General features: G+C 34.0%; 1 protein-coding gene across 1 annotated transcript; it reads left to right on the top strand.

The window, feature by feature from the left end:
* The first annotated feature begins 376 nt into the window (after positions 1–376).
* Positions 377–3,345, top strand: LOC110864556. The gene is made up of 2 exons (XM_022113659.2): positions 377–1,609; positions 1,725–3,345. Exon 2 carries the CDS (start codon positions 2,181–2,183, stop codon positions 3,240–3,242), a length of 1,062 nt encoding a protein of 353 aa, XP_021969351.1. The 5' UTR covers positions 377–1,609; positions 1,725–2,180; the 3' UTR covers positions 3,243–3,345.
* Positions 3,346–14,028: the final 10,683 nt, after the last annotated feature.

Genomic DNA, 14,028 nt, shown 5'->3' with positions numbered 1-14,028 from the left:
AACCGAAAATGTACATAACAATAAGCATAAAACATATTGTATTTGACCTAACTTACTTCAGAGAAAAATTTACGTCGAAACGTAAATCAACTTAATTTATACCGACACCTACATATAAAAACACGTAAAACAACGCCTTTAGAAAGTTAAGGATTGTAAGTGTAAATACTAACCGTTGAGGGGTTGTAAGTGTAAATGCTGAAAGTTGAGGGTTTAGGGTTCGATTACAACGTCTTTAGAAAGTTAAGGGGTTGTAAATGTTGAAAGTTTGAGAGGTTATAAGTGTAAATACTAAAAGTATATAAGAAGACAAAAACATAAAAAAAGAAAAATCTGTTATGATGTCAGATGAATGAAGAAATGGAATTAGTTTTCTCCCTATTTCCCCCCTTGTTTATCACACGTTATCAGCATGATGATATTCACACAAACTACCTTAGTTCATCTACATCAGCCTCCAGGCAAATGGTAGACACAATTTCGACAAACTTAATGATCAATGTGTATCTCGTTTTACTTCGGGATGCTTCACGGGGGACAAGGCGAAACAGTTTTATATGAAGGCTATGGAAACCATTTCTACTTTGTTTGGCACCACCCGCCACACCAGAACCACCAATTTCCGTTGCGAAAGGGCCATCTTAGATCATCGTCAGTCCGACATACATTAGCAACAACAACACACGAATTTCGTCCGATTTACGAAGGTAACAATCTCCCTGTACCGAGTCTGAGAAATAATGGAACACGATTCGTGGTTGTGAAACTATCCGGCAGTCATGAACTGCATTGATCAATACCCACATCTGTAGATCAATCCATCTTCATAATTCAGGTTAGCTTTCTTGTAGTTTTTCTTTCTTTGTGCATACTAATTATTATCAATTTTCGTGATATTTTCATGTATACACACAGATTAGTTAGAAACTTAGAATCAATAGGAAATTTGAAAATGTGCTTTGATCTGGGGACTTGGCTACTAAACTTTTTGAAACAAATAAATTAGAAGGTGTTGTTGATTTTTACATTACGCTAACAAATTGAAAATAATGTTTTTCGCCGGAGAAGATGACCAAGCCTCCTTGGAACCGGCCAATAGCCAAATTTAGTTAAATGGTAGGTTAGGAGGTTGTTTTACATGGTCAAATGTGTATCTGACGATCGACAAGTATTACGGTGGGTCCGTTACAACCTATAACGATTTTTATGTTATAGAGATAGAAATTTGTTTTTCTTTTCGCTATTAATATTTTCTCAACATTTTATCAATACAACTGTTTTTGAGTTAAAAAAAAATTAAAATTAATTCCTCATTCATTTTTTTAACTCTATTTGCCATATTAAATAAATACATTTTAATTTATTATAACTTGACAGTCAACTCTATTTTAATTTGTTTTTGTTAATTAAAAATTTGTGAAAACTGAAATGGGTAAAATTTAATAGATTCCGATAACATACAAGAGGTTAAATAAATTAGTATTAATATTGTTTACATTTAACCCTTTGTCTCCTTTTCTGTTCATCATGGCCATGGAAGCACTAACGGGAGTAATGAAGAAAGCTTGCAATCTTGGTCTATACGAGGGAGTTCGGTTTGAAAGTCAAGGTTCGTGCATTTCTCACTTTCTTTATGCGGATGATGTAATTTTTGTGGGTAGATGGTCGGCACATAGTATTAATAACTTGAGGAGATTGTTACGTTGCTTTTATCTTGTATCCAGGCTTCGGGTGAACCTTCTTAAAAGTAGTGTGTTCGGTGTGAATGTTGGTGAACAAAGTATAGAAAACATGGCAAATTCCTTGGGGTGTAGAGTAGGTTCTTTTCCATTTAAGCACTTGGGGCTTCAAGTGGGTGCAAATATGAACTTGGTAAAAAACTGGCAGCCGGTGGTTGAAATTTTTAAGAAGAGACTAGCTATTTGGAAGGCAAAAACACTTTCTTTTGGGGGAAAGTTGACACTAATAAAATCGGTGTTAAACGCACTTCCTACATATTATTTTTCTTTGTATCGTGCGCCCGAATGTGTCATAAATCAGCTTGAACGACTACGTCGGGAGTTTCTTTGGGGAATAACACCGGAAAGGGGAAAAATGAGTTTGGTTGCGTGGGATAATGTTATGACACCAAAAGATCTAGGAGGGTGGGTGTAGGATCGCTAAAAGACGCAAATTTAGCAATGCTTGCTAAGTGGTGGTGGAGGTTTAAAACGGACCCTAATAGCTTGTGGCGTAAGGTGATATGGAGCATACACAAGAATGAAAGATCATGGAATCCGATTCCCCGGAAGATGTCTATAGCCGGGCCGTGGAAACAAATTGGGAAATTGTCGAAGGATATTGGAAAATATGGATTAATGTTGGCTGAGTGCTTTCGGGTCATCCCCGGAGCGGGTGATGCGGTGGCTTTTTGGAAAGACAAGTGGGCTGGAAATGAACCTTTAAAAGATATGTTTCCTATATTGTTCGAATTGGAAAGAAGTAAAAATGTGTCGGTTGCGGAACGGGTGAAGAATGTGAATGGCACGATGATTCTGAATTTCTCATGGGTAAGACAGTTGGCATCGGCTGAAGAAGTGGAAGATGTTCAAAGTCTATCCGAAGTGGTGCTTGGGGCTGCTAGGGAACACGGACCTGATAGGTGGCTGTGGGAAAGGGATGGATCAGGTATGTTTTCGGTTAAAAGCATAAAAGATGCTCTCCAACATGCTAGATTTTCTGATCTGGGTAATAACTTTGAATGGAATAATTGGGTCCCCATAAAGATTAACTTCTTGGCATGGAGGGTGTCCTTGGATCGGGTTCCTACGCTAGCTGCTTTAGCACATAGAAACGTTCATGTCGGTCATATGGGATGTAGGCTGTGTGAGCAATTTGTCGAAGACTCGGATCACTTGTTTGTGAGCTGCGAGGTAGCACAGTTTATTTGGGATTCCATATCAAATTGGTGCAGAATTTCGAGTATATATGCTTTTACAGTGAAGGATATATTGGATTGGCATAATAATGTACAAGGGAATGATGTATGGAGGAAACTAATATATGCTATTATGCAAGTGGCAATATGGGTGATATGGCGAAGCAGAAACGAGGCAACTTTTAACGGCAAACAAATAAACAGGGAGCAAATGGTAAATGAGGTCAAACATTTAAGTTTTTTATGGGTCGGTAGTCGTTCGCGGCTAAAGGAAGTGTCATGGGAGGAGTGGTGCAATTTTGATATGTCGAGTAAATGTTTGTAGATTGTATTTTGGGTTGAATTGGTGTGTGTAATTGGTTTGGGCTAACATTTGGTTAGCCTTTGAATAAATGAACAATTTTGTTGGCCGTTCAAAAAAAAAAAAATATTGTTTACATTTAATGATTTGACCAACTAAAAAGTTAATGGTCAAATGTCAGTTTTCAAATCTTGTTTACTAATTATTCTTCTAGTAAAGTTTTTCTTAACCGAAATCCAAAAGTTAACGTATTTGTATCATAAATAAGTTAATGCTAGTGAACTAAACCTAACTTGCGCCTTACGACATGATGTTAGAATTTGTAATTAAGGCTTGATTTGGATAATCTGTATGTTCGTATTAGTCATGCAAGAATTGATAAAAATAAATAAACAGGGAGTTAATAAAAAAAAATAAACAAGAAACCGTAAACAATTGAACGAAATAATAATATATAAAAGATAAAGCGTGGAATTTAAATTTTTTTATAAAAAATGATATTTTTGAAAAGGGAGGTATAAACAGTAAAAATGGAGGTACATTTAGCCACACCCTTTTAATAACGTAATTTATTTTATTATGTTTACATTTATATTCGTCGTTACAATAGCCAGTAGTGTTGAAATGGTTATACCATTTGTGAGTTCGTTGACTCAGTCAACTTGACCTAAAGTACCTTTTATTTACGTTTTAATAAATCCATAAACTAGTGCATTTTTAGAAGATTGTGTTAAATTCAATTGTATTGATCTTCCAATATAAGTTTAATATTGATATATATTTTGTATATGTTTGGTTAACAATTTCTATGTAAACTAAAATTGTAATTCTGTTAGAATCTGGAGTCACTATATCACATGGATTCTCATTGCTTATTATTTATCATTATAGTTTGCATGATATAGCTATTGTGCTTTTACTTAACTAACTATACTTATACTAGTTAAGTAAATTAATAGATGATGAACCATAAGTTTGGAAGTCAATAGTATATGCATGAAGACGGGCTTTATGTTTCTTTAGATAAAAAGGAAATATTCACTTCGTGATCCTTAAGAGATTTCATCGAAACTTCCTTGATTTAAATTTAGACACAAGTCATCACAATAGGGTGAGAATATATGAATGCAAGAACATGAAGTTCTACTTATCAAGAGACTAAAGTTCCGACAAATGTATATCAAAGTATATTTTAAAACCAAAATGAATTTATTATTAGGCATATAATTTCAAAACTTTCATAACTTCAAGTTCATTGCACTTGCCATATTTAGAGAAAATTGTCTCCCTTAGATTTTGTTTTTCAAAATCCGCATAGTGACAAATAGTTTTGGAGTGGAAATCCCTAAGGAAAACAAAAGTTCCATACAAGCAAGAGCAAAAGTCATGATGTTCTTCCTTTAGATTTTTTTACCCTTTAGGATATGTTCTAGATGTGTGGAGGAACATCAAAGACATGTTTGAGCACCAGAAGTTGGCCGTCCTTTTTCGACCTCCCAAAAGCTCGATACAACTCATGATTGTAAAATTAAAAATTTAAGACGGTTTATGAGAAAATCCTTATTACCTCTCAATTAAAAATGTGGAGAAAACATCAACAAAGACGTATATTTTTTTTACGCCTCGCATTCATCAAATGCTCTATCACAGCAATTTAAAGAACATGTTTTGACAAAATTACTCGGAGGCCATATCACATCTTCTAAATCGTAGAGCAAAATTGCAAGCTCTTACTTAAATACCATTCAATCAGATCAACTGGGGCCAATCATTCCCAGAAGTGAATGTGACAATATTTTGGCACCAATGGAGGAGAAAGAAATATTCACCCTAGTAGAGACCATTTTGTGTGGAAGAACATATTCAAATTCAGTGACACAAACTGACATAACATGAGTCAGTCACTAAGGGGGAGGTCTGTAACAGGAAAATAAAGCACCCAGTGAGCGATCACAAATATCGATCACAAATATGGGTGACAAATGTCAAGTATACAAAAACATAACTAACACTATCACAAAACATAAAAAAAAATTTATCAGTTGTCCCAACAGAGACACAGTATATACTAATTCACGTGTTAGTAGCATACCAAATGATCTGATCTGAAAGAGCATCGAGTCTATTTGGATAAATAGTCATCACACTAGAATGGTGACAAAGAAAGATGATATTGAATAGCTCAGAATTGCATATGATAATATGGCTTGAAGACCATATTCGAAATTCAAAGGTTTGGCAAACCAAACTTATATTACACAAACTAAATCACATAAAGTCAAATGACTAACCAGAAGTTACTAGTTAACTAAAATTTCATCATATGACATGAAGAAATAGATGATCATAGTAGAATAATGATGAAGAGAATAATCAAAAGTGACCCCCTAAATCATGTGCAATGGGTTCTCTCTAAAAAAATAATAATAAAAAAAAACACTCCTACAAACAATCCCTCTCTTATATGGGACCATTGAAATATACGGATGTCTAAACTAAGGCATTCATACGTGGTTACATGTGAGTTTTCAGCTACCCGTATGTAGCATACGCCCAACACTATGGAACGTTGGTCTTTGACATGGTTTAACGTTGCTCTTTGACAACGCAGTTGTAGGGACCATTGTTGGGCACAATGTGAAGTATAATGAGTGGCATGCTTAGTCGAGACAAAATTCGTCTATTAATGACTATAAAATCAATTCAAAACCAACTGCTCATCACAAATACTCCCCATTATAACTTGTCTCCTGAAGCGAACCAAGTTTCCATTCTTTATACTAGGTTGTGAAGCCTATGTACCAATAGCACCACCATAACATGTGAAATGAGATGTGTACACAGTATTCCCAGTCTTAGGGGGAGACAAGAAAATGAAAGACTGGCAACACAAGAAAATGCATCATCATTATTAAATTTAGACCCCTGAAGTGGTCAATATAAATCTGAAGTCCAGAGGAGCGTGAATGTGCAAATAATAGCAAATGAAATACGAGATGCATTCACAAACACAAACAGAGTGACAAGGTCACATATACCAGCACTTAACTCACCTACTCAAATTTAAGTAATCACAAAATGATTACCATATTAGAAAAAATGGGAAGTAAACTCGGTTCCAATATATAAATCCCACAAATACGAAAAGAGTAAGGCAACGCAGTTGGTGTAATCCCAGAAGAGGTTGCTGATAAAATCCTAAAAGAGATTAACGAAATCCTGGAAGATATTAACAAAGCCCCAGAAGAGGATAAGAGAGTTCCAGAAGAAACTCAGATATCAAACAAGTATGAGATCTCAATGACATATGTACAAAATAGTACAATATGGAACCGTAATGAAACACGTGTGAAATGATATATTTACATATGCTATAGCAATAAATGTAATCGATGAAAAAGGTTACAAATATGAAACTGTGTAAGAGTGCACGCACATAAATAAGCCAAAATGGCTCAACGACTTAATGGTTGAATTAAATTCGCTCGACAAACAAAACGTTTTCGAACCTGTCGTTCGAACACCCATAGACGTCAAACCAGTAGGTTATAAATGGGTGTCTTTAAATAAAAAGAAACATAAAGAATGAGATTTTGTGATGAAAGGTACGAATTTTAACATATAGATTTTTCCCAAATCCCAGTAGTTGATTATGAGGAAACGTATACCCCTGTAGTGGATGCGATAATCTTTAGATGCTTAAGCGACCTCGCAATCTCAGAATTGACTTCAGATAAAACTTATGGATATCGTCACCATATACATGTACGAGACAATTGTAAATGACATCTGCGTGAAATTCCCCAAAGGATTAAAATGCCCAAAGCATTATTAAACAATAACCCCATATGTGTTATATAAATCTTAAAGGGAACATTGGTCCTACGTGATACAGTTAACTTAGCTGATTTTGAAATGAGGCGCTCATATCTACTTATTAAGATTTCACTCTTAATGTTCAGTTTAATTGTATTTTACAGTGATGATGTAAACATCATCGTGAGGAACTGTCAAACTTAAGAGGGAAAATTTTGAAGGACCTTTACACTATGTAGTTCTCGACCCGCAGTTCGAGTATATATATGTACTATTTGTTCTTATCAATTAGACTACACCCAGAAGATGTTATATAGATAAAATTCAATTACGAGTACGCTAATGGTTGTCGGATTGCTTGAAATACTGAAAATGATTTTTATCGTCCCTAAGAAGAGGATGGTTAAATAATTGGTCCAGAAGTACCTTATTTAATTGCGATCGGAACATTGATGTATCTTGCAAACAAGACGACACATGGTATTGCGTTCTTGATAGCTGTATTGGCAAGATTACAGTTCTAATTTAACATGTTGTACTCTTTTTCCCTTCACTAGGTTTTCCCCCATTTGGGTTTTTCCTAATAAGGTTTTTAACGAGGCAACATAACTGATCTAGTAGCATCAGTTTATCTTTATCTTGTAGGTCCCGAAGTGCCGACTTAACTTCATTCTGAAGCATGTTGTTAATAATGTATAATGTGCTATACTCTTTTTCCTTAGCTACGGTTTTGTCCCACTGGGTTTTCCTAGCAAGGCTTTTAACGAGTCATAATTATAAAGCGCATTAATTGATAAGTTGATATTTTTACATAACTCGAAACACCGATTGATCCTTAAGAAGAATCCGAAGTCCTGTTATGCAGATACAATTTTATTTATGAAGGTAGAAGATTTTAACATACTCAAGGAGAATGTAGATTAGAGATGATCAAGGGAAGTCCAAGTTATACCGTATGAAGACGATGCAAACTGCACCACTCAATTCAAAGAAGACTACATCAAATATCAAGTTAAGCACTTGGTAAAAAGGGATTGGATTCCACATCATCAAGATATAAATGCAAAATTGAGGGGGAGTAATATACACACTGTACTCTTTTTCCTTGACTAATTTTTTGTCCCACTGGGTTTTCTTAACAAGGTTTTAATGAGACAGTATAACTGATTCGGAAGTGTCAGTTAATATCGGTCCTGAAGAACCGAGCCAATATCTTCCAATGTATAATGTTGATAGTGTATAATATAAAATGTCTGAGGGGGAGTGTTATGAATGCAACCATTTTATGGCCCAACCCAATGTTTATGGGCTTTAGGCTTTTAGGGATTCGATTGTACTATTTATATATACTATGTATATGTCAGATGAATGAAGAAATGGAATTAGTTTTCTCCCTATTTCCCCCCTTGTTTATCACAAAATCAAATTACTTATAAGGTAATGAATTTTATAACATCAATCCACTTGATTCAAATTAGTCATTGGTATTTCTAATATCTGAAACTCATTGGTATTTCTAATATCTGAAACTTGGTACCAAGCGCATCGTAAAAAGTGACATGAAGTACCAAACATTCAATTAAATTTTTATAATGCTATAATATTTTTCAAGTTTTTACCACTTTAATAAACTATATAATAAGTTTCAATGTGGGTAAACGGGAATGTGACCCACTTTGGGAAAACTGGTGAGTACCACCTACTAACATGCACGTCTAAGCTCACAAAATGTTATATAACTGATCACATGCCCAGTCTCGAATTTGAATACTCGTCTTAGATGTTTCATAGTTTCATGTTTCGATTTTTTTTATGTCCCTAAATTTATCCTTGTTATTAAAAAAGTGTAACAAACACCTAATCATACTTACGAAAATCTGATGTACTTGTGGTCACAAAATCCATCATGGCTAGTTAGGTGTTGCACGATGTTTAACACATCATCTCTCCTTATCTTGACGAATTTGGGATTCACATAAGGTGATACGAAACGTATCTTACCAAAGCCTAATGTTATGGTTTCGCCTAATTACATTGGAGTCAACTTAAAACCACAGTGTATGTTATTAATAACATATAACATTATGTCATTATACTTATTAGGTTCTTAAATTTCTCATCTTCTATCCATATGTGACTTGTTATTACACGAGGTGTGAGATTAACATACTACTATTATGAGCAAAGATACCACGTTCATGGTATCATCCTGCATAACGTACCCTTACTCCGCATTCCCAAATGACATAACGACGCAAGTAGTAAACCCCGTTACCCCATCATTGATACAATGCTTATAATTGTTTTTACTATAAAAAAGAAACTGATGTTTATAACAAAAAATTTTATAAAATGACACTATATGTTGAAATTAGTCAAATTAGATAAACCAATATTGTAACAGTTAAACCTAATCAACATGTTCTAATCAGCATATGATACATTTTAAGCTATTATGTCTAACTTCTAAAAAATACATGTTGGGTTCAAAAGCTATAAAGTGTAAAATCACATGGAACTTAGATATTAAATGCCTACTCAAATACCAGATGATCAATTATTCATTTCCTAATCACTAATTTTGTTTGAAGTTAGCTAGAGTCTTCAATTTCACATGCAGTCTCCTGGATTTTTCTCCGGTTGCTTCGTTTGGGTCGACACATAAAGCCTTTTGCTATCTATTAAGTTATTTGCCCAAACCAACCTAGGGTATGTTTTACATGCAGTTTTTAGAAGCTTTTAAAAGTTTTTAGCTTTAAGCTTTTAGAAAAAAGTTCATACTCAATAAAAAACCTTGTTTTGTTGAATGAGCTTTAAACTTTTAGGTTAGGAGCTTGAATCTTTTGGTTGAACGCTCCTACTAATAACGTTTAGAAAAAACTATAAACTTTTAGGTAAAATGACCATTTTAACCTTTAAAGATAATGAACTTTTTAATGCACCAACTTTTTAATTTTTTTTAAAGATAACGAAAAATCAAATTCTTAGTTATCTTTAATTTAGTATTTTTAATATATTATATGTGATCCTTTATTATTAATTCTAAAATATTTTCCGAAATAGTCATCTTAAATGGTTAATATTTATATTTTTTTACTTAAAAACTGTAAAAAAATGTATATATCTTAACTTGTGTTTTTTCATCGTTAGTAACTATTTAAGACCAAAATAATAATAAACAAACCGAAAGAAACATATATTGACACGTTTAGTATTATGCTTTTTTAGTTATGTTCATTTTGGTCATTTTATACATTTTATTAAAAGCTCTAGCAACTCAGCCAAACACCTAAATATATCTAAAAAGCTACGACTACTAGCTACCAGCTTCCAGCCACCAGCTACTTTTGCCAAACATACCCCTAATCAGATTCTTTTTGTTAAACGAAAGTAGGCTTTAAATGAATAATAATAATAATAATAATAATAATAATAATAATAATAATAATAATAATAATAATCCTTCATACCCATTCTGTTAGATATAGAAACAACCAAAGGACCTTTGGCCTAGCGGTAACAACGTGTTGGATGACTCTTTGTATTTCCAAGTGGTGAGGGTTGAATCCCCGTGTTAGACATTTGTAACAAAGTTAGAGGGTGCGTGAGTTGCACGGTTCTAAAAAAGGGATATTAGAAACAAGAGTTGAGTAAGTTCACTGACTTTTTATAGTAACCCATCACTAGGGATGTTCAAGGGGTGGTTTAGGTCGGTTTTGATTCCCATCTGAACTAAAATCGAAATTTTCAGGTAATAGCTTTTGAATACTGAATGGTTTCGGTTTGGCTATTATTTGATTTGGTTCCATTGGTTAATTGATTATCATTTCTTACTGATTTTGGTGATGTTGTCTTACAGTTGTTTTCCTAATTTTGCTATTAATGTCTTTGAGTCTTTAATGTTGTTGTTTTCAGCTAAGAGTTTTCAAAAACCCACGTGATGTTTGATGCTAATGTCTTTGAGCAGCCTACAACCAACATTGATCACACAAGTAACATACCCTGAAGAAACGCAAGTGTGATCCGCATAGGATAGACCTTTGTGTTCAACCGAGGGGGTTAATCTTATTGTCACCGTGAGCTTGAATCCATAAATTGTGATATGCAAAACTAACAAACATCGTGAGACTCGTTATGAGAGGTGGGGGCTCTTCTTGTAAAACCCCAAAAACAGGTTTGGTAATCAAACCACGTTAATATTAAAGAGCGGGTAAAATACCGTTAGTGGTAAAAGTGAACATGTAAACAAAATAACTAGGAACAAATTAACCTAGTTAGTAACATGTATATAAGTAACAAGACAATGAGTTGTAGTCTCATATATAATCAAAATTAAACTTGAGGGACCAAAGTTGTCAAAAAGGGAACTTATGTTTTTAAAACATAAAAACACATAACACACGCTTAGTGTGTGTATATGTCGATCATCAAGATGTGCAACAAGGGCGAACCCTTGTTCAACCAAGAACATCAAAATTGAATGAGAGATTGGACCTAAGGTCTTGCATGAACATGAATTATCGATCACCTAGGTTAGGGAATCGTAAGGTATGTCTAAAAACTTATATTGGCGAAAGTTATAACTTGAGACAAGTAGAGTACTTGCAATTAGATTGATGGATTATGATCCAAAGATGAGATTGAGTGTATACATATGCTTAATTTCGTAAACATGATGAAATTATGAAATATTTGATGTAAGATTATATGCAAGCGATTAACAAGTAGATTATGAAGTGGGTTTTTGATTATATGATGAAATTGATGATATATGAGTGTTTATGATCATCATACTTGTATCTATGTGTAAGATACTTGAACAAATTAGAGATTTGGGTAAGTGATCTTACATGACTTAAAATGAGTTTTGTATGATATGATGAAATTGATGCTAAGTCAATGTTAATAGGTGCTTGAAATCATGTTATCTACTAGTTGTATGTAGAACTTGATTATATTAGGTATTCAGATGAATGTCTAGTAATATGATAAAATGGGTTTTACATAAAGATGAAAACCCTTAGTTCTAGCATAATGAATGGATAAATTAGCATTTATAATTGAAAACTATGTTAACTTGATGTTAACAATTGCGTGAACTTAGTTAGGGAACGTGGTTATAATGACGACCTAAGAATAGTGCCTACCGGCTAATTAACGAAATGCCTAAATGAGTTGTCGAACTTATTTGTGGGTTTGTATCTATTAATAGGCAGTTGACTTTTAAAGTCAAACTGGCCTATAATAAGATCGAATGATAATTTTGATATAAAATCCGTAAGATGGAATAGTCGTGATAAATGATGACTAATCTAACCATCTTGCGAATGATAAATGATAGTTTGACGCTTGACAAGCTGGGTGGAAGCTTGGGAAAGAAGCCAGTCAAACGAATCCAGTGCGCGGGATAAAACATAAATGGATGCAAGGTAAGTAAAGCTTACATCTTTAAAATGGGATACTTATTCATGAATTTGGTTAAGAACAAGGTGACTTAGTAATTGAAACAAGTCATCGAAATATGATGTTCCGACACGAATTGATACATGTCGGAACAAGTAAAAATGGTAAGAAACCATATTTGGTAGTAAAAAGGGTAAAATGGTAATTCGGTCACGTGTTGACAAATAAACAATAAATTTTGAAAAGTCACCCTATGGTGTAGATGGGTCGAATGCGTAAGGAAACGACTTATGTAAATATGGCCACTAGGTGTAAACTGCAATGGGTCAAATGAGTGAGATGGTCAATAAATACCTTCTCGCAATATTATAATGTTTGGTCGTCCTAACGCAAAAAAGGATAGGTCAAGAAGTGGGTAAAATGGTCATTTAGTCCAAACGGGTCAAATGGTGATGTTATCACCATTTCACAATAACGACTAATGTTTGCTTGTCGTGTCTTGTGCTCACATGGACGAACAGCGTATGAGATTGCGTTGTTATTAATTAGCAACTGATATGATGAGGTATTAAAACGGGTCATTGCTTTGACCCGATCCAGGTATGTGAAATGGATCAAACTCTTATTGAGGACATAAGGTTCGACGAGAGTTAATCGAGTCATAGGTGGGCTTTGGATTACCTAAAGTGAGGTATATAAAGCGAATTTAAATTTAGATATTATGTTCTTATGGACATAATGAATTTAATCTGGAATACGGGTTAAATGAGTATACTTGGTCAAAATAAGCTTTTTAAAATGTCCTTCACGATTAAAAAGAATAAAGTTGACCAAAACGCCCTCGAATGATAAACCAGGAAAATGACCCTTAAGGGTAGTTTATATATAAGTTATACAATTCAGTCAATCCTTAAGGTAGTATAAAATAGAAGGCTTAAACCATTTTGGCTTAAAGCTACATATGGGTCATTTTCGTAAAAATGTCTAATTTGGGGGTAGAATGGGAATATAATGATTTTTCCCATTCACGACCCATCACGTTTAAAGTTGTGATGATATATAAAACAAAATTATAAGTGGGAACGCGAACTATAAATAAACAGACTCGGTTAAAGAGTCATGATTGAAAGGTTTTAAATTCTTAAAAAGAATTCGGACTAATTAAAGTTCGACATTTGAAAGGTCGAACGGGTCAATGGGCATAATCGCGAACTGGATAATGGTCGCATAAAACGCAAGAATATTACCTCGGGTTCTCGGGTATAGTCGTAAAAATAATGTTCTTTCAAAATGATGTAACTTTTGTGAGATCGTTCGCTTAAACATGCAAACGGGTCAATTATTTAAATATATATATATATATATATTGAAATCAATAGTTAAAACAAATTTTTGTGAATCCGGATCATGGGTTCACAAGTTAGAAATGTGGGCAAATGTTTTACGATCAATTAGCAACAAGTTTGAAGCGAAACGAATGAGTTTTTGAGAAGTTACGAAGTTTTTACGTACAAAAGGAAAAGCTGAAAGTTGCAACTCTGAACCAGCCGCAAGGTTGCACCCCCCAGGCACAAGGTTGCGCCCCTGACTG

The sequence above is a fragment of the Helianthus annuus genome, chromosome 6 (genome assembly GCF_002127325.2).
Source record: "Helianthus annuus cultivar XRQ/B chromosome 6, HanXRQr2.0-SUNRISE, whole genome shotgun sequence".
Lineage (NCBI taxonomy): Eukaryota > Viridiplantae > Streptophyta > Magnoliopsida > Asterales > Asteraceae > Helianthus > Helianthus annuus.
The sequence above is the reverse complement of the archived record's forward strand: the minus strand, read 5'-3'. Positions and strand labels throughout refer to the sequence as shown.